The 24542-nt window shown below is 39.5% G+C and overlaps 1 protein-coding gene across 1 annotated transcript in view; it reads left to right on the forward strand.

Annotated features, from left to right (window-relative positions):
* LOC124716806 (kallikrein-4-like) overlaps nucleotides 1-24542 on the forward strand; it is a 110131-nt gene that overhangs the window by 53609 nt on the left and 31980 nt on the right. The window contains exon 5 of the mRNA XM_047243355.1: nucleotides 10896-11079. Coding sequence (XP_047099311.1) covers nucleotides 10896-11079 — 184 coding nt within the window. The remainder of the gene's footprint in view (nucleotides 1-10895; nucleotides 11080-24542) is intronic.

A 24542-nucleotide genomic window follows, 5' to 3' on the forward strand; every position in this document is an offset into this window, starting at 1 on the left:
TAGGTCCGACCGATAAAACTACTCAGTTTTGATATCAAAATCGCTGCCCGGGATACACATAGCCCTTTGTCGGTTTTGCCTGGTGGCATTTTCACACGTTATCAAAGTTCTGTCACGGGTCGAACTCTCCTGGCTCCGGTTGCTGAATGTCGTGATCTGATCTCGATTGCTTCCACTGTTCCTGTGTCGGTAGTGCTGCATGAATGGTCACAGGTCTTTTGGACCGTGGGAGGGTGTCTGAGATGTTGAAAGAACTGAACTGGCAGACTCTCGAAATTGGATGTAAACTATCCCGAGGAAGTCCACTAACAAAGTTTCAAAAACTAGCTTCAAATTATAACTGTAGCAATATACTACAGCCCTCTACGTACCGTTCGCATAGAGATCGTGAGGTCAAGATTAGATTAATTATTGCAGGCACGGAGGCATTTAAACGATCTCTTCTCGCGCTCCATACGTGTGTGGAACAGGAATAATGACTGGTTCAGTGGGACGTTCACTCTGCTTTGCACTTCCCAATGGTTCGCAAAGTATAGATGTAGATGAAAGATATAAGCGCAGTATCCCCTAATGTGAGCCCTATACACTTAAGAAGTAGTCAAGCGTGGGCGCTGCAACTGTATTATAATCAATCTATTTGCAAACGAACTGCAGTTTTCCAGAATTCTATCAGTGGAACTTTTCCTTTTACTTTACCTTTAGCTCATCCTATGTCGTCGTTCTAGTTCATGTTTCCACACATACTTACTCCCAGATTTTTATATGGCAAGAATGATTCAAGCTGGACTCGTTAATCAAATATGAAACAAACATTATATATTTTCACATTTGGGGAAGTGAACGACTTTACCTCAAAAAGTAGTTGCCAGTTCTTGCTCACGACAGCTGTTTCGTCGACATCTAACTATATGTTTCCGCAATTTTTGTAGAATACAACTTCCTCATAGAGAACAATGTAATCTGCGGGAAGTCTTAGGACTGTAGGGGTTGCCCAATCCCAGGCTGAAAACCTCTACTGTTTATCATGATGACGGCCGATGAAATCATCTGGCGTCCCCAGACGCAATAAAACAGGCTAAATACTACCTAATACTCTGAATACATCTCGTCGCAGTGTCTTTGGTGGCAACTGGTGGCTTAGGAAGCCAGTGAAGAATCTGATGAACCCACTGGTCGCTTCAGGGTGCCATATCTCTCTGCATCAGCCTTTGTGCCCAAGCTGGTGACTCCTAGTAAGTGGGTGCTTCCCATGGTGTGGAAGGTGTGCCCGCTGGAAGCTCTGCGTGGAGATGGCGGTGGCTGTCGTGCATGTCTTCTGTCTCACACGCCGTACTGGCAGGACTCTGACCCACCAAGATCACTCTCTGTGCTGTCCCATCAGATCGTCCACGATGTTGGACTCGGTGAAGTCGTGTTGATTGCTGATCCTGACAACCAGTTCACTGGCCAAGAGGCGAAAGCGGTTCTGGAGTTTAGAGAAGTTTGTGCCCCAGGCTGGCAAGGTGTTGGTAGGCCCCTGGCCTATTCATAAGTAGCGGCTGCTACTGGTGTCCGGTTTCTATTATCCATGGCTGTGGATCAGTGGTCATTTCCTAAGGTAGCAGGAATATGACCAGTACTGGAACAATCTCACACACAAGCTGTTACAGTACAATAATAAGAGAATCGAGTATGAGAAATATGAACGCCATCGATGTTCCTGATCGATTGCCTCTAGAATAGTGAAGTTGAGTATTTATGGTGACAAGGAGAGGCTGTACTTTTTGACATAATTCGTCATGACGGAATCGGTTCTGCTCTTTAGCAGTTGTCATCAGTCCCCAATTCTGCTACATTTGCTTAACCAGTTTGTTTCAGTGCCTTAACTGCATTGTGAGACCCCTGATGGGTGTTGTTGCGTCCTCCTTAGCGCTTCTCGTATAACGGTAGGAGAGCAATGGAAGCAGGCTGGTCTGCACTCGCCTGACCATTTCCGCTGAGCAAACTCACATTCACACACAGAAGTGTCGATGTTGCTCTCTTGGAGACTGACTTTTTTGACTCTCCAGTGTACTGACTGGTCTGATGCGGCCTGTCACGAATCCCTCTCCTGTGCCAACCTCTTCATCTCAGGGTAGCACTTGCAACCCGCTTCCTGTGTTACTTACTGAACGTACTCCAATCTTTGTTTTCCTCTGCACATTGTACCGTCTACAGCACCGTCTAGTGCCGTGGACGTCATCCCTCATATCTTAACAGATGTCCTACCATCCTGTCACTTCTTCTTGTCACTGTTTCCCATATTCTTCTTTCCTTGCCAATTCTCCGGAGAACCTCCTCATTCCTTACCTCATCAGTCCACTTTGCAACACTTTTTTGTAGCACCACATGCCAATGCTTGGATTCTCTTCTGTTCCGGTTTTCCCACAGTCTATGTTTCACTGCCATACAATGCTGTGCTCCAGGTGTACATTATCAGACATTTCTTCCTCAATTTAACAATTACGTTTGATACTAGCAGACTTCTCTTGACAGGAACTCCCTTTTTGCCAACACTGGTCTGCTTTTTATGTCCACCTTACTTCGTCCATCATGGGTTATTTTGCTGCCTATGTGTCAGAATCGTTGAACTCCATCTACTTTGTGATCACCAACATTGGAGTTAAGTTTCTCGCTGTTCTAATTTCTGCTACTTTTCATTACTTCCGTCTTTCTTCGATTTACCCTCAATCCGTATTCTGTATTCAATTGACTGTTTATGCTATTCAGCAAATCCTGTAATTTTTCTTCACTTTCACTGAGGAAAGCAATGTCATCAGCAAGTATTATCATTGATATGCTTTCACCCTGAATTTTAATTCTACTCTTCAGCATCTTGAAAAGTGACTGACTAACTAAGTTGTCATGTTTAAAGGTAGCGGCTGGCTCGTGTTGATACTTCCATGTGCTTGAGCAATGCTGTTCGGTTGCTACTTAGCAAATTTTACGCTCCCATTTCTTTACTTTCTTGATGTGGAACAGTCCCCACCACTCTCATAAAATTCAGCCAGAATTTTGCTCCTCTTTAGCCTACTAATGAATTATCTTACGTATTTACATTTTCTCTGAACTTTTGTTTCCTTTAACCACAAAAATTATTTTCCTCGTTAAATATTTTTTTCTTAGTTTGCTTCTTCATACACTGTCCTCTAAAATCTCTTGTTTATTTCAACAAATCAACTCCATGAGAATTTTGTGAACGGTTGCTTCTTTTCCATGAGTGAGATTCCTTCGTACACAAAAATAAACTGCGTAAATAAATGCTAATATCCCGATATCACTAGTGGTTGATACATTGATCATAATGATATTCCATTTACGTTTCTCTTGATATTTCCGTAAATGCTGTAACATTTGATCTGGCGAAATTTTTCCTGTCTCTGAAATGATTAATTCATCTACTGTCTGTAGTAAAGTGCGATCAAAGGTACTGTTTGGGAAGATTAGGTTTTTTTATGGGTAACGTACTTAAAGATTTCTCTGTCCATTACAACATTGGTTGGTTCCTATAATCGTTATAGTACATAAGCTGGGAATCATTTCACCTTCCTGCTATATCACACTTGTTTCCACTAACTAATAACCCATGCGGTATATCTCTAGTTTTGGTATACCCATAAATGTTTTATTGTTATAGCAATTGACTATTACTGTTTCTGGTGAGAACATCGAATGGCTCTAATGATTACGAATCCGCTGTAGAGGTTGTGGCATTGATGCTACCCTTTTGCACTCTGCTGCTTCTGTATTTTCGATGAATAACTGAGTTTCACATGATCACTTGTCGGTTCTGACTATATGTTCTGGACAAATGGTGATTAACTCCTTGACACAATTGCAAAGACTTCTTACTGACATAACAACATGTGTATCAGTTTGTTACGAACTAATAATATTTCAACAAATTATTCACAAGCTTCCATTTGACTGGATAAAGATGGTTCGGAAAACATTGGTAACAGAAGTTTAACTCTAGAAGCACTGGAAACTGTATATCAATGTATACTCCAACTCATCTCAAAAAACCTAAATTGTAGAAACATAAAAGAAAAATGCTGTATTATTTTTATCACAGGTACTACGTGTCGTAAGTGCAGTCGGAAATTCTTTCTCTGCTTGTTGTAGTCCTAATAGAAACTGCTGTGTTCTTCTTAACTGTCCATGTGTAGCGTGGTGAACTGCTTCTTGCACCTTTTCTGCTTCCATTATGTCACCTCCAAAGCTATTAGCTGCTTCCTGTAGCAATCTGGCTACTACTAAATTCTCATCTAGTGTCGTCCAGTGATTCTGGATCGCTTTCAGATCTTCATTTGGTGTTTCCATAGCTCCTTTCGTACACTGATGCAACTAGGTTGTAACTTTGTGCATGGTTTTCGTCATGTTCAACATTTCCTGTTCCATATCCATCATCTGTGTTGCGTGCCAACTAATAGTTGTTTCTATATTTATGACCATTTCCTGTACTGTCTCTATTATACTATTTAAATTTGTGATGTCCTCATTATATGCTGTTCCCAATATTGTTTATAACAGTTTTTCTCCAGCATCGAGCTAACCTCTCTTCTTTCACAGTAGTGTTTCTGGAATTATCCCTGTCAGTTGCTGTAACTGAGCCCTAATTTTTTTGTTGAGAGGAGTTTGTGCCCCAGATACTCTTGATACTCATTCAGTATATCTGTTACTATCTTCCCTTTGGTCGTTCAGTAAATAAGACTAGGAGTGTGAACATACCCTGTAACCGTCGGACTTCATTCTTTTCCTGGCAGACTCAAACGTGACTTTTAGCGACCACTTGCGGTCTGTGAAAAGTATGTTTGGCTGTATCAAAATATGATTCTATTTTACAATGGCTGTATCTTAACAGGTCTAGGACTCCAAACAGGCCGACTTTGAGCAGGAGAGGCACCACAGGAAATTTCAATTACCGCTGTCTATACTTTCACAAATAAACTCAAAATCTTTGTCACCATGACCAGGAAAGATTCAAGATTCACATTTATAGCAGCGGAAGTTCAAAAATATAAAAAAATAATTTTTTTGCATGTGAAATTTCATCATTATTTGACTTACTATTGGCTGCATTTGTTACTATAGGTACACTTTCAGTCATAAGTAAGAGATGAATTTTGCGCAGCATACAAACCATACTTACAGGTGTATGAAACTCTAGAATTTATTTAATTTATGAAAAAATGAATGAGTTGTTACATTTTAAACTTAATATTTAGAAAAAACTCAAATTTTATACGTATTTCAATTTTTACCACAGGTTTTAACAGATTTGGAAAATTCTAGAGTTTCATACACCTGTAATTATGGTTTGTATGCCGTGCAGAATTCATTGAAGAATCTCTCTTACTTATGAAGAAAAGCGTAGCTATGGCAACAAATGCAGCCGATAGTAAGTGGAAAAAACGATTAAATTACGCATGTAAAAATTTAATTTTGTTATGTTTTTTTAACTTCCACTGCTATGAGTGTGGATCCTGAAGCCTTCAGGGTCATGCTGACAAGAGTTTTATGAATTTATTTGTAAAATTATAGACAGTGGAAATTGAAATTTCATGTGATGTGTCTCCTGCTCCAAGTCGGCCCGCTTGACGTCCTATCCCTCTTAATCACATCCGCTTGACATGCATGTAAAGAACACTATGCCCGTGAGAATACATTCTTCCTGATCTTCAACACTACCTAGGAAACAGAAGTATCATAAATCCCGTCCTCTCTTAAGATGAATGTGTATCTGACTGAAAACTACTGACACTATAGCGAACTAAATAGAATAACATTAACCTAGGTAACTCAGGGTAAAATTAAACAAAATGTACTGTTACTCTGTCACCTCTCCCTATACTGAATGAAGTCCGTATGGTGCATTCCATGCCTTTTTTTTTGTAGTAACTTCTCGTTTTGCGGTAATGCTGATGGTACTTGTGGCAGTGTGTCACTGGTACCCTTAAAAGATTTCGTCTGTCTAACATATACTATCGATGATTTCATCAGAAACTGCATCTTGACATTGACCAGGGAAGTAATGTCCTCTATGTGATATGATCCTTGAAACTTTGTCAAGAAATTCTTTGTGCGCTATAAGGATCTGTCCTATTCTGAACTGAAGTAACTTACTCATACCCTGCCTAATGCATTCTTGATGCTCCAGTGCGCTTTTGTTATCACATTTTACTTGTTGCAATACTCCTTCACGCTTTCGCGAATTGCTCTACAAGATCACCCTGTGTACCCGTCTTAGGTTGGATCACGTCAAACGATGACAGCGTACACTACTTTGAGTGGAAAAAGATCTGTTTTTTGAGTGCATTTTAGAGTTGTACACACACACACACACACACACACACACACACACACACACACACACACACACACACACACACACACAACATAACTTAAATATATATCCCAGTCTAGATGTTGGCTGTTCATATAATTGATTTGTGCTGTAGTATGGTAAACTCTCTCCGCACAACCCTTTGCTTGTGGGTGGAAAGGATTAGTCTGCAGTTTCTTCACTTTTAATAGGTGAGATGACTGCTTCATCAGATCGGACATAAAATTAGTTCCTTAACCTGTGACCATAGTTTCTGGTACTACAAATTTAAGTACCAGATGATAACTAACACTTTCTGATCTGGCATCACTATCATTATTGGGTGTCTCAAAAAATCATGGATCGTAATCAGTACAGGCATATTTCCTATTAACCTTCTATTAAACATTCCTAACACTTCAACTCTTATAATCTGAAAATGTTTTTCTGCTACTTATAACCTCTTGGGTTATATCATTTGGTGACTAAAATCTGTTTGCTGAGCCCAAGGAATGGAATTTCTAATGTATCGCTCCATATCATTACCAGAAGCTCTCTGCGCTCTGTAGCTCTATTACTTCTATGTTCTGACAGTACATGGCCATGTGCTTGTCATAACACTTCAGTTTGGAGCGCTACAGAAATGAAGATGCATGGTCCACATTTTGTTGACATACAGAGTAAACCTTCGTGTGTAAGAATCTGGTTGCTTGCTGTATAGTTGACATTCCTTGTCAGCCGCTTGTGCCTTTTTCAAATCCGCCAGACTTACCCAGACACTTGCAACACCAGTTTTCAGCCCCAGTAACCACTTTAGGGCTGCATGAGCTGTTACTACTTTCAATTTACAACCACATAAATAACAACGGAAATACAGAACACTGTATATTAGAGCTAACAGCTCTTTTTCTTTAGTGAAATAATTGTGCTCAGACTTGTTCATCTGGTGAGATGCATATGCTACTGGAGATTCCTGACCATCTACATTTTGACATAAAATGACACCTAAAACAGTATCGCTAGCATCAGATGCTAGTGTAAATTCTTTGGCAAAAACAGGAAAAACTAACTCATGGTCTGAAGTTAATACGTCTTTTTAAATTTTGAAATGCTGTCTCGCACTGTGATATCCACTGAAAAGTAACTTTTTTTCAGTAAACTAGTCAGTGGTTGCACAATTTCTGTAAATCTTGTGGCGAATTCTTAGTAATGATTCACTAATCCATGGTATTATTATAACTCTTTTGCTGTCTGTGGAACCGTAAAATCACATATAGCTGAAGTAAGATCGGACCTGTCTCCATCAGATTAGATTAGATTAGTACTTGTTCCATAGATCATGAATACAACTCTTCGTAATGATGTGGAACATGTCAGGTTAATAAAAGGTATCTATCCAAGATATTACATTACACAAAATATTACATGACACTTAATATTTTTAATTTTTTTGGGGGTGGGGGTGGGGAAATTACCCACTTACTATATCCAAAAATTCATCTAATGAGTAGAAGGAGTTGCCATTCAGAAATTCTTTTAATTTCCTTTTAAATGCTGTACGGTTATCTGTCAGACTTTTCATGCTATTAGGTAAGTGACCAAAGACTTTTGTGGCAGTATAATTTACCCTCTTCTGAGCCAAAGTTAGATTTAACCTTGAGTAGTGAAGATCATCCTTTCTCCTAGTGTTGTAGCCATGTACACAGCTATTACTGTTGAATTCGTTCAGAATGTTAATAACACATTTCATAAGTGAATATATATATTCTGAGGCTACAGTGAAGATTCATAGCTCTTTAAAAAAGTGTCTGCAGGGTGATCTTGAATGAGCTCCACCAATTCTGATTACATGCTTTTGTGCAATGAATACTCTTTTACTCAGTGATGAGCTACCCCAGAATCTGATGCCATACGAAAGCAGAGAATGAAAATAGGTGTGGTAAGCTAATTTACTGAGATGTATATCGCCAAAATTTGCAACGACCCTAGTAGCATAAGTAGCTGAACTCAAACGTTTCAGCAGATCTTAAGTGTGCTTTTTCCAGTTCAACCCCTCATCAATGCATAAACCCAGAAATTTTGATTATTCTACCTTAGCTACCGATTTCTGATCGAAGCCTATATATATTAATGGTGTCAGCCCATTTACTGTGTGGAAAGGTATATACTGTGTTTTGTCAAAGTTTAATGAGAGCCCATTTGCAGAGAACCACTTAATGATTTTCTGAACAACATCATTTACAATTTCATCAGTTAATTCTTGTCTGTTGGGTGTGATAGCTATACATGTATCATCGGCAAAAGTACCAGCTTTGCATCTTCGTGAATACCGAATGGCAAGTCATTAATATATATTAAGAACAGCAAAGGACCCAAGACCACACCTTGAGGCATCCGATTCTTGATTGTTCCCCAGTTTGAGAAATCACCAGTTTTTTGCATATGATGTGAACTGTTTATTTCAAACTTCTGCACTCTTCCAGTTAGGTATGATTTAAACGATTTGAGCGCTACTCATTCGTCCCACAATACTTGAGCTTATCTAGAAGTATTCCATGATTTATACAATCAAAAGCCTTTGAGAGATAACAAAAAATTCCAACGGGTGACTTCCGGTTACTCAGAGCATTTAATATTCGTTAATAACATACCCACAGCAAATGTGCAGGATTACATTTGTCAATGTTCTACATGAGATGAGCTGTTCTCAACCTGTCAAATACTTCTCTAAGACAGTTCATGTGTTATTCTAACTCTTTAGCAGAAACTATGGTGTCAGCTAAATAGACCGTACATTTTTTTTTATTATAAACCTCAACGAACTCGGTCTGGCAAGTGCTGGAATGTTGAGGACACGTTCTTTACATAAAAGGCATTCTGTGATACTGGTAGCGACCAGATGATGTTTTAAACGCTGCCTGAGGCCTGTCATCTGGACATACTTCAGTTAGGTGATAACAACTCATTGAATCTATTGTGGGAAAAATTACATTGCCCCAGGTTACGCAAAGTTTTGGTTGTATTGAGAATTTGATATTCATCGCTTACTGCTCATTTGTTTAAAAATATGTAATCACAGCAGAATCGATATTTCTTTGTTCCATCAAGTGACTCTTTCAGTGCAGTTACTTTACTTGCTGACCACAAACTATCGCTGTGTTCTTTTATGCTTTCCTCAAGCTGCTGATCCATGAAATGTGCTATCAGTGTCTGGTTCCGTAGCCTTTGGTGCTTTCTGTTCATTGGTGTGTGAGTGGCCATTGGAATCTGATGCTATGTAATGGTTATGGCTGGCAATGAACTACCTGAGTTAAATAAATCTTTGTACTGAACTAACAATGACTCCATTACTGATTGATCGTTACTCTCTAAATGACTGTCTTTACTACACAATGCAGATTTGCTGATCGTTTGCTTGACAGTGTTGTTTATCATTAATGTATCGATTTCTTCTTTATCGAGTACTTCTAGTTTAGCTATTACCAACCCCTGCAGAAGACTGACGTCATCTGTTCTGAAATTACCAAGCTTATTGGCACCATAACTTGGCCATATGTCCTTATCATGTACTATACCTCTTTGTATACAACAATGTTCGCACTGACGGCACTTTGAACAGCGGACGTTACATTTCAGATATGTTACGACCCGTGGCTCTACCCTTTATTCGATCCCTGCGAAACCCTACATTTCAGCAGGGTAATGCACGACCGCATGTTACAGGTCCTGTACAGGCCTTTCTGGATACAGAAAATGTTAAACTGCTGCCCTGGCCAGCACATTCTTCAGATCTCTCACCAACTAAAAACGTCTGGTCAACGGTGGCCGAGCAACTGGCTCGTCACAATACGCCAGCCACTACTCTTGATGAACTGTGGTATCTTGTTGAAGCTGCATGGGCAGCTGTTCCTGTACACGCCATCCAAGCTCTGTTTGACTCAATGCGCAGGCGGATCAAGGCCGTTATTACGGCCAGAGGTGGTTGTCCTGGGTACTGATTTCCCAGGATCTATGCACCCAAATTGCGCGATAATGTAATCACATGCCAGTTCTAGTATAATATATTTGTCCAATGAATACCTATTTATCATCTGCATTTCTTCTTGTTGTAGCAATTTTAATGGCCAGTAGTGTAATATTGGGCTTAAAGACACGCTCACATATCTTGAGTAATTTTTCTTAATTATTTAACCTATAAAATTTCATTCTTTCAGAAAACTGTTATATCTTAATGTTTATTAGTATAACATTGAACAATGAGACTCCATTGTTTTTATCTAAATTGTTAACCTGCACATTTATAGAAAACAACTTCAAAACAAAATTATTCCCCAACACAAGACGCCATTCAAATTCCAAACTTCTCATTATGAAACACAGCAGTATCGAGTACTTCAACAGTCCAAAGTATCGTATACTACAATACTCTCTAGTGGAGACAGTTACATTTCGAGTTGAAGCCTTCATAACCCATAGTTAATGAATTTTGACTGGAACTGAAAAGCTCTGTAGGGAGTCAGGGATCCTGTGGTATTTTCCCTGCTTCTTGCAGCATGCAGCCATCGTTCGTGATCGACTGCCAGGTGCTGGGCTTCGGGCAGACGATGCCTGATGGGCCGGTCGGTGTGGCGCACGTGATGAAACAGCTGGTCGGCAGCAGCTCGCAGTGCGCGCACCTGCATCCCATCCTCTGGTTCTTCTCTTTCTGGATGTGCTCCGTCGATGTCAACAACAAGGTACGTTGGTCTCTTTTTGTATATTGTTTACAAATATTAAGAGCTCACGTTGTTGTTGTGGTCTTCAGTCCAGAGACTGGTTTGATGCAGCTCTCCATGCTACTCTATCCTGTGCAAGCTTCTTCATCTCCCAGTACATACTGCAACCTACATCCTTCTGAATCTGCTCAGTGTATTCATCTCTTGGTCTCCCTCTACGATTTTTACCCTCCACGCTGCCCTCCAATACTAAATTGGTGATCCCTTGATGCCTCAGAATATGTCCTACTAACCGACCCCTTCTTCTTTTCAAGTTGTGCCACAAACTCCTCTTCTCCCCAATCCTATTCAGTATCTCCTCATTAGTTATGTGATCTACCCAACTAATCTTCAGCATTCTTCTGTAGTACCACATTTCGAAGGCTTCTATTCTTTTCTTGTCTAAACTATTTATCGTCCATGTTTCACTTCTATGCATGGCTACACTCCATACAAATACTTTCAGAATCGACTTCCTGACACTGAAATCTATACGCGATGTTAACAAATTTGTCTTCCTCAGAAACGCTTTCCTTGCCATTGCCAGTGTACATTTTATATCCTCTCAACTTCGACCATCGTGAGTTATTTTGCTCCCCAAATAGCAAAACTCCTTTACTACTTTAAGCGTCTCTTTCCTAGTCTGATTCCGGCAGCATCACCCGATTTAATTCGACTACATTCCATTATCCTCGTTTCGCTTTCGTTCAGCTCACGTAGCAAGGCAAAATAATGGATCACTACCGCTTCTGGGACAAAGGGCGCATTGTGCACCTTATCAGCGAGGTCAAAGGCCAATGTTCCCTAGATCAATGTTCTCCATTCTGAGGCAATTCTGTGAGTTGTCTACGAGGTCAACCCCGTCTCTCCTCTCTTGACAAGTTGTGCATCACTTGTGTTCTGTACACTGTAGTGAAAGCTTCGTGAAGTGTCATCAGCAGAGAACGCCACGTGGCAGAATAAGAGAGGAAAACTCACTTGAAAGTATTAACCCATTCCTCTCTCTCTCTCTCTCTCTGTCTCTCACGCACACATTATTCATTACATTTGTGCGTAATTTTATCGATAGTTGAGATGCTGGAGGGTAATGGTTCACAGACAGGTTTATGTATGCAGTTGTTTTTTACCTGCTGGTAACAATGAATAACATCTGAGTATCTCAGTCAGGGGTAATCGTATAACTATTTATACGACTATTGTAATGATACAGATAAGAAATTTTTCACCATCTTGGCTGTAATTTTAAGATGACGTTAGACTCACTGTCGAAGTCGTCAGAAGAAATGAACGTGATTGATTGTAATAGCACGGAAAAATCCATATTTGTGATTAGGACGTTGCTATTTGCAAGCTGATAGTGGCACGACCAGTCCCATCTGTGTGAGTAATGGTACCGTTGGCCAAGTATGCATATCATGTTAACAGTGCGTTCATTAAATGCCCAAGTTTACCATGTATTTGGTACATTGGTGTAGCGTTTTACCATGTGCATGCTTTGTTTAGCAACACCGTTTGTTGTAATAGAGATCTTATTTGTATTTTTAGATTAAGTAAAATGGGAAACTACAAAAAAATCGATAAATCATGTATCACCCAAGAGCAGCATGGTGAAGTGGTAATACTCATTAATGAGGGGGTCAATCAAAGGTCTGCTTCGAACAAAGTTGGTTGCAGTGAAGCAATACTTATAGGCTCAAATTAGCGAAGATTAGTTCAGTTGGTTAGAGTCATTAATTTTTTTAAAATTTACATTTATTAGTCAATATAGTAACTTTAATATTAATTGGTATTAGTTATCCTTTTAGTTGGAGTGCCGTAGCTAACTCCATGGCAATACACAGTAAAGTATTCAGTGAAGAAATGGAAACACAATTAGCCAAATATATTAAAGAGTTCGGGTCTAGATTTTACGGAATGACCCGTAAGACGCTCATGAAAATGACGTATGAATTTGCTGAGCAGAATGAGTTACAGTATCGCTTAACAATGAAGTAAAGGTTGCAGGAAAAGCCTGTGTGTACCATTTCCTTCAAGCAGCGCAGCTTAGGAATAGCTGTAGGGTTCAACAAGGTACAAGGAGAAAGGTACCTTCAGAATCTCAAAGAATGTCTGCAGAAGTATAAGTTCCCACCTCACATGCTGCACAACATGGACGCGACTGGCGTATCTACTGTTCCTGGTAAGACTCCCAAAATTTGGCCAACAAAGGGGAAGAAATGTATAAAGAAATCTGAATCAGCAGAGAGAGCTCAAACAGTAACAGCCATAGGTTGTTGTAATCTATGTGGACATTTCATGCCACCTGCATTCAGCAGTTTACATGAATTCTGAATTTTTCCTGGTTTTGCTGTAGCACTTCATCAAACATTTTAAGCATTTTGAACATGACTCCGTCGTGCTGGGTCTTGATAACTAAGTCTCTCATTATACCCTCTAGGCTGTAGAATCTTACAGACAACATCATATTCTTTTGCTAAGTCTGCTACCTCATGCGAAGTCGTATGCTACAGCAGTTAGATAAAGTCATATTTGGCGCATTCAAGGAATTCTATGTAGAACTAATTGGAAAATGGCAATGTAGCAGTCCAGGGAGTGCTGTTATTGAGATGGGAGTGTCAGGTCTATTCTGTGCAGAATTTCAAAGAGTCACAACTACTACGAAAATTTTAGCGTCTTTCCGTAACACAGGGGCTTATCCTTATACTCTGGATGTGTTCACAGAAGATTTATTAGTAGCTGAAACAACAAGAGTCGACTTACTAGCAATGAAAGATCAGGATGAATCAATAACCAGCGCTCTCCCCAACTATGATTATGGTGACCAATAGGGGAAAGAAGCAGGAGCAGTTACCATGAAAGGCGAAATGAGTCAATCATCAGCTACCAATGATCAAAGAAATCAACCCACCATTCCCTCCCTTTCACCGCGAATACCTGTCATCGTCATTCATTCCCTTCCTAAATATTAAAACCGCAACAAAAGGAAACGAAATGTCAAGAAATCGAAGATTTCAGCTTATTCCCATCATAAGAACATCCTTAAGGACAAGCAAAGGTTAAAAGAGCAAGAAGAAAAGAAACAAGGAGGAAGGATGAAGGCAGAACCTGCAAAATTGCTCACCGAGACGAATCCCCGACAGAACAAGGGGATGAGAAAAGCGAGAACGAAAATACATGCAAGCGCAAGAGACCTACAAATTCACAAGAGCAAGCAAATCAGAAGGGAAAGGAAATTCAGAGAATAATGTTTACATCCGGCAAGGATGTGATGGGTGTTGTGATGATGTGGAGTGGCTAAAATGTGGCGAATGTGAAGAGTGGTGGCGTGAGCTCTCCCCACCACATGAAGGACACAAAGAGTTTATTTGTGATCAATGTAAATAACATATAGTAAAATCTACATGCTAATGTGAAAGTAAGGAAAATAAATTCTCTGGTGAAATTACCCCTCTTACATGACAATATGTGTACATTTAACCATCTATGTGTTTGCATCCCACAACTTGATTAAAATTGTGTGTTATGTAGGCTATTATTACTATTTCTACTATGCATGTACATTTTTCAAATTCCGTTCTATCAAAATGTCCTTCAGTTTTACGAAAAAATCAAGGGTGTAAGTATTATAGCAGGCTGAGCAAGGACAAACATATGTCAAAGCTGTGTTCAGTGATTTTGTAAGCTATCTGTGCGACCACGGTACTCATGCAAATAACGGAACAGTGTCTCCACACTATGCTGAAGTCAGCTACTATCACCTCCATTAGCATTAATTACATATAAGCATAATTTACGAACAGAATACCTAGGTTTTTTTTCCTCCCACCTGTTTGACAGCGATGAAGTGTGAATTTGAAGTGTATATTAAAAATTATTTGGGAACTACTTCCGTGTAAATGCAGTAGAGAGGTAGGAAAAGAGAGGAACATTTTTTGATGTTCACCAGTATCAGTGTTGGAAAATGTACAGTAGTAGAATAATATTTTCTTGAAAAATAGTTTCATCTTTTGTCAGCCCCACCCTGTAATTTAATGAGATTTAAGACTTTACAGAGATGTCCAGTCACTGTAGCTTAGTGATTAAGGTGTTTATTTTTGTATAAACCTATGTTTCAGAAAAAACAAAGTCGTTACCATTCTGCCACGAACTTGCTAAGCTACAGTGGCTGTGCACATTTTTGAGAAAGAAACATACACATTACAAATTATTTTATTGGTTTCTTTTTTATAGCCCTCACAGCGCAGGTTAATAGGAGGAGTCAAGCAATTTGATATCATGCGTTTGAATTCTGATGTTCATACTTAGAAATGAGCACATCACACTGAATCTCTGTGAACTATCACGTAACAATGGTATTAGCTGTTTAGGAAAGTAATCGTAGTCAGTTGGGTTTAAACTACAACATCTTTCTATGTTGTTGTTGTTGTTGTCGTCTTCAGTGCAGAGACTGGTTTGATGCAGCTCTCCATGCTACTCTATCCTGCGCGAGCTTCTTCATCTCCCAGTACCTACTGCAACCTACATCCTTCTGAATCTGTTTAGTGTATTCATCTCTTCGTGTCCCTCTACGATTTTTACCCTCCACGCTGCCCTCCAATACTAAATTGGTGATCCCTTGATGCCTCAGAATATGTCCTACCAACCGATCCCTCCTTCTAGTCAAGTTGTGCCTCAAATTTCTCTTCTCGCCAATTCTATTCAATACCTCCTCATTAGTTATGTGATCTACCTAGCTAATCTTCAGCATTCTTCTGTAGCACCACATTTCGAAGGCTTCTATTCTCTTCTTGTCTAAACTATTTATCGTCCATGTTTCACTTCCATACATGGCTACACTCCATACAAATACTTTCAGAAAAGACTTCCTGACACTTAAATCTATACTCGATGTTAATAAATTTAACTTCTTCAGAAATGCTTTCCTTGCCATTGCCAGTCTACATTTTATATCCTCTCTACTTCGACCATCATCATTTATTTTGCTCCCCAAATAGCAAAACTCGTTTACTACTTTAAGTGTCTCATTTCCTAATCTAATTCCCTCAGCATCACCTGATTTAATTCAACTACATTCCATTATTCTCGTATTGCTTTTGTTGATGTTCATCTTATATCCTCCTTTCAAGAGACTGTCCATTCCGTTCAACTGCTCTTCCAAGTTCTTTGCTGTCTCTGACAGAATTACAATGTCATCGGCGAACCTCAAAGTTTTTATTTCTTCTCCATGGATTTTAATTCCTACTCCGAATTTTTCTTTTGTTTCCTTTACTGCTTGCTCAGTTTACAGATTGAATAACATAGGGGAGAGGCTACAACCCTGTCTCACTCCCTTCCCAACCATTGCTTCCCTTTCATGCTCCTCGACTCTTATAACAGGCATCTGGTTTGCGTACAAATTGTAAATAGCCTATCGCTCCCTGTATTTTACCCCTTCCACCTTCAGAGTTTGAAATAGCGTATTCCAGTCAACATTGTCAAAAGCTTTTTCTAAGTCTACCAATGCTAGAAACGTAGGTTTGCCTTTCCTTAATCTAGCTTCTAAGATAAGTCGTAGGATCAGTATTGCCTCACGTGTTCCAACATTTCTACAGAATCCAAACTGATCTTCCCCGAGGTCGGCCTCTACCAGTTTTTCCATTCGTCTGTAAAGAATTCGTGTTAGCATTTGGATCCGTGGCTTATTAAACTGATAGTGCGGTAATTTTCACATCTGTCAACACCAGCTTCCTGTCCACAAGTTTTGTGTAACTTGCAAACCACAGCTCCCACGTGTTTTTAGATTAAAATCACTCGAACGAGAAATGAGCATTAACACACTCATGAGTCTTCTTGTCGAATCCATGTTCTCCAGTCACAGCAATGGAACGTCTTTCAGAATAATTAGTTTCAGAGTCTTTAGGATGCCTAGCGTTATTAGACGTCTTGAATACACTAATGTCGTGCAGTCGTCATTGTCCATAATGGTTGGCAGAGTGTATGGGGAATGCTTCAGTGTTCAAAACTTGCAATATACTTTCATTTCCAACATTGAAATTACCACCTAGCACTATTACTGCGCATTTATCAGGTTGAAAGTCAAGTACATTAACCATATTCATTTTCAGCTGTATAAGTGATGGCACGTGCTACAGCAGTGAACTGGATATAGAGCCTAGCGTATTTTTTCTTTCATACCAAAAATAAAAGATGATCTATAGCTCTACTTTTTTAAAGTTGCGTACACTATTATGAATAATGCTTATTAACACTAGATTAAGAAGTGTTTTCTTCCTTTCGAGCAAGAACTCTAAAAGAGTCAACATGTCGAAACATAGAGCAGCAGGGCCAATCTCATCCTCACTACACCTGTCATGAAAGTATTATCAAGTATGATGTTGAAGGTTTTAAGAAACGGCACTAAAAATGTATTTAACTAATTTTTCTTTTGTACTTCATGCAGGTGTGGCAATGATATCATCACAAACATCGTCAGATGTGAAAATAATGGCGTTTAATTCAATACACAATATAACAGCAGTGATAACAAAACAATGCGTTAAGGTGAGAATGATGTCAGATCATGTGTTCTGCAATGTGTTAGCGAAATTCCGCGATGTAGTGACATAAGAGCGATGTTATTTTATGTAGGTGATACTTCTATGCAACTTTCTGCCATCTTCACAGGGGGGGGGGGGGGGAGGAGAGTATGCATTTGAAATCTTAAGCATATGACACTTATGTGGTCCAGCATGCCTTTCACAGACGATTAATATGGCAGCCATATGCATACAGATTGTATGAGAAAGTATGGACCAAATTTTTGCTGTTACCTCGTCAAAGTCAGCATCATACAGAAGAAATCGTCACTCAATTATATGATGCGTGGTGTGTAAGTATACATGAAAATATATGAATATGTACGTATCATGATAGATCTAGGCACGGAACTATGTTAATATTTAAACATGTTCATAGAGGTACATGTGTTTTCTATTGCCTCCGGCCTGCCTCCCAAAAAAAATATTCCTTGGATAGTCCCTTGAATAGCCATCACCATGACCAAGTGAACAAAATACTCTCGTCACAGGGACTTCACACCAACCAACTGGTCCTGCAGTTCCAATGAAGAAGAGAAGAACAAGAAGAATGAAATACCTCTTTCCCTTAACATATAAGCGATAATTTTTAGCTCGTCCGATTATGTCAGTGCTAACACATCCAGATGGGATTTTCTAGAGGATGTGTACATATTTTCAGAAACATTATTTCAGCCCAAATACCAGCTATTACAGGAGACTGCACAAAATTAATGATGTGACATTCTGAACATCCAGCAAAGCAGTTATATCCTACCACACTGTGTTTATATGCGACGATGTTGAAGTGGAAAACAGACAAGAATCAAACACGGAAATATTTCTATATTTGCAGTCATATTGGGGATGACGTCTTTTATTCTAGTCAGACATACTCTAGGATTTGGAAAGGCTCGCAAGCGGTAACTCTAACGTCATTAACGCCTTCAAACCTGACAGTAGGAATATAAAGCAAATTTTCAAGCATATGTAGGAACTGAAGTTACATTCAATCTATTTAAAACAATATTGGAAGATTGCTAGAGTCACACATGGTACAGTTTTCTAGTTTAAATGAGTCAAATGGCTCTAAGCACTTTGGGACTTAACATCTGAGGTCATCAGTCCCCTAGACTTAGAACTACTTAAACCTAACTAACCTAAAGACATCACACACATCCATGCCCGAAGCAGGATTCGAACCTACGAGCATAGCAGCAGCGCGGTTCCGGACTGAAGCGCCTAGAACCGCTCGGCCACAGAGGAAGCAGGTTTCCAGTTATTGATAAAATAAGAAAACTGGAATATGGGCGATGTAGACGAAACTTCCAAGAGTTTCTTTTAACTTCATAGATACAGTAAAGAAAATAGGTAGGTACATGCATGTCAGGAACTCAGCCTGAGAGGTGTATCATAGAGAGACAGAACATTCGTCCATATGTGGATGCAAAAACTGAAACAAGAACCGACCGTTTCAAAAGCTGTCATACGTCACACTGTGTGTTTTAACGCTCAGTGGATATTAGCATAGGAAGATTGGTGGTCAGGAGCGGCGGCGCAGTAAATTGTTGGTGTAAAGGTCTGGACAAGAGCAAATAATAGATCTGCACAGATTGTAAACATATATTTACGCCACTTTGATCAAGCCATAACTACCGTCTGTAAACATAGTCTGATGTACACTGCAACGGAGGGCACCACTCAACAACACTGTAGGAATACATCGACGTCTGCACACTAGCTCACAGAGAACTGACACAGGGCTGTCCTGTACCCAATCTGCAGAGGTCGCTGTTGACGGCAGCTGGGTCGAGGCAGGCTCACCAGTCGCACATCATTGGCTGCGGCGTTGTCCTGTGTGACCTCTATCGGCTTCCGTCGAAGTCTTTGGATGTGCTACCAACTGTCACCAGACACTGACTGGTGGTGGTATCAGTGACAACGACGCCTCACTATGAAGGTGCAGATGTTGTACTGATCGCATCAGTACAGTAACTATGAAGGTTCATGAAACTGAAAAAAATGTTAAGACATAAAAAGGGACCTCTTGGAGATCATAATACGGAACGTAAAGTTCGTGAAGAAATTGTCACAACATTTCTGAGATTAATCAATAAGGTAAATGCACAGGTTGACAAGACTGAAATAATCTTGGACATACAACAAGCAAACACCATTCATTAATACATATCAGTCTGCATACTTTATTGAATTGAGTTTAGCACAAAACATGTCGACAAAACATAAATTCATCAAGGCCATTCACAGAAATTACGAATGCGAAAGTTAAGCCTTTGGAGCAAACTCAATCGCTAAGGGAAACATTTATACAAGTTAATGGATCTTTTGAATCACCCTCGAAGGTGGAAAAAGATGCCATTTAGTCAAAGCAATGCCAAAATAGCTAAAATACATCGAGTTAGGAGAGGAAAATCATATGCAATAGATACACAATGAATATGTTTAAACGAGCAAACAGTACAGGTTGGTTGGTAGAGAAATTGTAAGAACATTCACTTTACTAAATCTTATACTCCTAATAGTCCCAAAACCAAAGAGTTATTTACCAAAATATCTAGAAATGTATGGTGAAATATCGGGTTTGACTGATGTGAATAAGAATGCCAGTGGAAGATCAAAACCTAAGCAGTGAGAAATAGAATACCAATATTAAACCAACAATGGATGCTAGATGCTGCATAAGTGAGGTGTGTTCATCCAGCTTAGAAAACAACTGATTTCTGCAGTAAATATGTTACAATCACCTCAACAAAACAGTAGAATGGTTACGACTATTCGCAGCAATGGCTGCCATCGGAAATATGACAGTCATGAATGAAAACGTATGAATCATTTCTGTGATTAGAGAAAGACGCATCATCAAATAATTGTGAATACGATAGTTTTGAGAACTCCACAAACAGGTGCACAAAATATTCCCACTTAGATGTATTATAATATAAAGCTTGTATGACTTACCGCAAGCAGATCTCATAGATATGAGGCAATATTTGCAAAGGAATAAGGGTTTCAAATATACACACTAAGACAAGAAACGACGCACCACAAATTAGCCAAATGGGACGGAAATCGGTAGATGTGATGTACATTTGGAGACAAACAAATGATTGCAATTCCAGAAACGCAAGTGAATAACGTGTTGGTCCATATCTGACCCTTATGGAAACAATTATTCTACTTGTCACTGACTGAGTTGTTAGATGTCCTCCTGAGGGATATCGTCCCAAATTCTGTCCAGTTGGTGCAATTAGGTCATCAAAATCCTGACGTGGCTGGAGATTCTTGCCAACTATGCTCCAAACCTTTTCCACCGGGGAAGGGTACAGCTACCTCGCTTGCCAATGTAGGGTTTGCCAAGCGTGGAGACAAACAACAGAAACTCTCGCTATCAGTGTGCAGACATTATCTTGCTGAAATGTAAGCCCAGGATGGCTCGCCACGAAGAGCAACAAAAATGGGTCTATGTACTACTGTGTGGTAACGATGCCATGGATGACAACCTCATATAAAAAGAAATGGCACCCTAGTCCATCACTCCTCGTTGTCGTGCCATATGGTGGGAAATAGTCATGTTAGTATCCCACCATTGTCCAGGACCTCTCCGTACAAGTCTTCACTGGTCAACAGGACTCAATTCGAAATGGGACTCATCACTAAACACAGTTCTACTCCAGTCATTGAGATTCCAGGGCGACACTGCAAACAAACACATAGTCAGTCGTGATGTACAAAAATGGAATGAGTTAGACACTCCTACGTCACAATCTGTGGACCAGAACACACTAAAGAACCTAAAGAAGAAATTAGAATACCAACATCCTCAGGAAAGCAGATAAGAGCAGTACTTAGGTTCTCACAGAGAATACCGAATGTGCTGAGAAACTGAAATAGTTACTCACACAGAATTCCTATCATATCCTCATCAAAGATCCTGCCAAAACCTTTCAACCAATGTTACAACCTCACGAATACGACATCATAACGAAAATAGCGTGTAATACTCTACTACTGCGTACTGTAATTGTTGTGATTAATTTTTTCCATTGCGTAAAGTCTAATTTACAACGTTAAAATCCTGTTTGGTGCACAACATAATTGAAGAGTGCTTAGTTTGACAGTTTTTCAACCAGTGTTAAAACCTTACAACCTTTAGCATTATAAACATGTAACCAGTAATACTGTAATACTGTTTATTTTAATTATTTATTAGGCTTATTATTGTCCGTTGCATAAAGTGTAATTTCAACGTTAAAAAAGAAGTCTGGTGTAAAACATTCTGAGAAAGTGGACTGTACCTTTGCTTATAGTGTTGCTTAGCTAAGAACTAATGTCCCTTGCAGATACAAGTCAGTTTTTCCCGAAAATGTCCCAATAAGCCGAAAACTGGTCACAAATAAAGAAAAATCATTAGAACAAAAAGAGGATACCATACCATAAATCAAGTATATTTTGACTGCTGTGGTTACTTTGACCACTCATATTCCAATCGTTTTACAGCTCACTGTGGGCTCTCAGTTGGGTGTTTTTGGGTGTTTAGTGTATAACGGTTGGTAGTAAAGTTCTATCAGTATACGCTTAATGGTGATTGTAGAGCCGATTTTCTTACAAACAATTGGCGAAGCTGTTGATACTTAAAATCGTATGAGAAAAAGTGATAAAATCAGGTTGTGCTAAATCCACTGATGTCATTTAACGGTAAAGTGATCTATTTTTCCAGCTGGATGATGCATGTTACTCGATTAATTCTCAGAACACATAGCCGATAAGTTATCTGTTAAAATGTACATATCTGCCACTATATTAAGATTCCTGAAGTCATCTGCGTAATTTCTTTCTTTTGGGACTACCTTGACCACTGGTCATTGTTAACCCAGGATTTAAGATATACAATTTATAAAACAGTGTTGATGCCGAAGACAGTACGGAACTAAGGAATGCATACATCAATCTTCGGTATATAGACAAAGGCTCATTTATAATTGTTAATGTGTGTACAACTAAAAACAGTAAATGTCAATAGTATATTGCTCAAATAACAAGCTATTGCGGTTCAGGCAGTGATGTAGGTAAAATAAATAATGCCAAATACCTCTGCAAACAAGGAATGAATGTTTGGCCACAAGTGCCAGGTACTGTCTCAATAATGAAACACAGATAAGCTTAATTCTAACTGAAATAGATGTTTTGGAAAAAGGATTTAGGTCTTAGATGGATGAAATTGAAGGTATTATGCTCAGCTAAATATGGAGCTGTGTGTGTGAAAAATGAAATGAAATGTCCTTTGGCGAAGGCCTCCTGGCGGGCAGACCCGATCGCCTGGTGCAAGTCTTCTGAGGTGACGCCATTTCGGCTACTTGCGCGTCGAAGAGGATGGTGAAGACGACACAAACAAACAGTCCCTGAGCAGAGAAAATTTCAAACCCAGTCAGAAAACGAACCCAGGCACCCTGGCGTGACAAGCTGGTGTGCTGTCCACTCAGCTATGGTGGCAGACTGTGTGCGTGTGTGTGTGTGTGTGTGTGTGTGTGTGTGTGTGTGTGTGTGAGTTTGTGTGCGTGTGTGTGTGGTGTTCCATCTTAGTACCTTTCTTTATGTTTATAATTTTGATAGTGGATCACAGTGATTTATATGCTGTACAAGGTCTTTTTTCATTTATGAGTTTTAATAAAGCGCTTAGGAAAACTCTGCATCAATGTATTTACTTCTGGGTGGTCAAAGTTTCATCGTGGTTTTTAAATATTGACCACAAGTGGATTGATAATTGACAGTTATGGTGGAAGTATAAGCTCATCAGTGTGTCGCCAGATCAATGCTACCTTTGACCATCTACATTTTGTTCCATTACTTTCTCTGCATTTTAGAAAATATATTGTACTAAGTAGTATTTAATTCTTCCATACAACCCCTAGTATTTAATCCTTCCATACAAGCCCCTATGCTTACTAACAGAAATATCATAGAAGTTAAAAAGTAGTATTGATAATCATGTCTGAATCTGAAAAACGATCAGAGTTTACCTGATTACAGCACTTATTAATCGACATTAAATAAATGAGTAACATTTATATATCTGTACATGCCTTTCATCAGCTGGTTTCCATCTCATTCTGATAACGTCTTTATGGGCCATCATTGTTTATGTATTAGAGTGTATTTTAATGGTTATTGACACGTATTCCAAATTTGCCTGGGCACTACCGATGAAAACAAAAACAGGAAAGGAAGTTGCAGGGGTTTCTTTAACAGCTGCTGCACATGGGGAGGAATCACTGTTGAGACGCCCTTCAAACTCATCATTTAACAATAGATATTTAAAGATGGTAATAGAGAGGTACATAATACACTATTGCTCATATTACACCCACATGAAAGTGAGTATCGAGGAAACTCTGAACCGGAAGATAAAAAAAAAAATGTGGACGTGTTTTAATCTTTGAGGATCGTGCAAATGGTTAGATATTTTCCTACAAATAACTGGACAGTATTCACTATGTGACGGAAAGTACCCAGACACCTGACTGAAAATGGCTTAAAAGTTCGTAGCGCCCTCCATCGGTAATGCTGGATTTCAATATGGTGTTTGTCCACCGTTAGCCTTGATGACAGCTTCCACTCTTGTAGGCATACGTTCAATCAAGTGCTGGAGGGTTTCTTGGGGAATGACGGCCCATTCTTCACGGAGTGCTGGACTAAGGACAGGTATCGATGTCTGTCGGTGAGGCCTGGCACGAAGGCGGCGTTGCAAAACATCCTAAAATTGTGCTATAGGATTCAGGTCAGGACTTTCTGCAGGCCAGTCCATTACAGGGATGTTGTTGTCGTGTTATCACTCCGCCACAGGCCATGCATTATCAACAGGTGCACAATCAT

This window comes from Schistocerca piceifrons, chromosome 9 (assembly GCF_021461385.2).
Source record: "Schistocerca piceifrons isolate TAMUIC-IGC-003096 chromosome 9, iqSchPice1.1, whole genome shotgun sequence".
NCBI classification, from domain to species: domain Eukaryota; kingdom Metazoa; phylum Arthropoda; class Insecta; order Orthoptera; family Acrididae; genus Schistocerca; species Schistocerca piceifrons.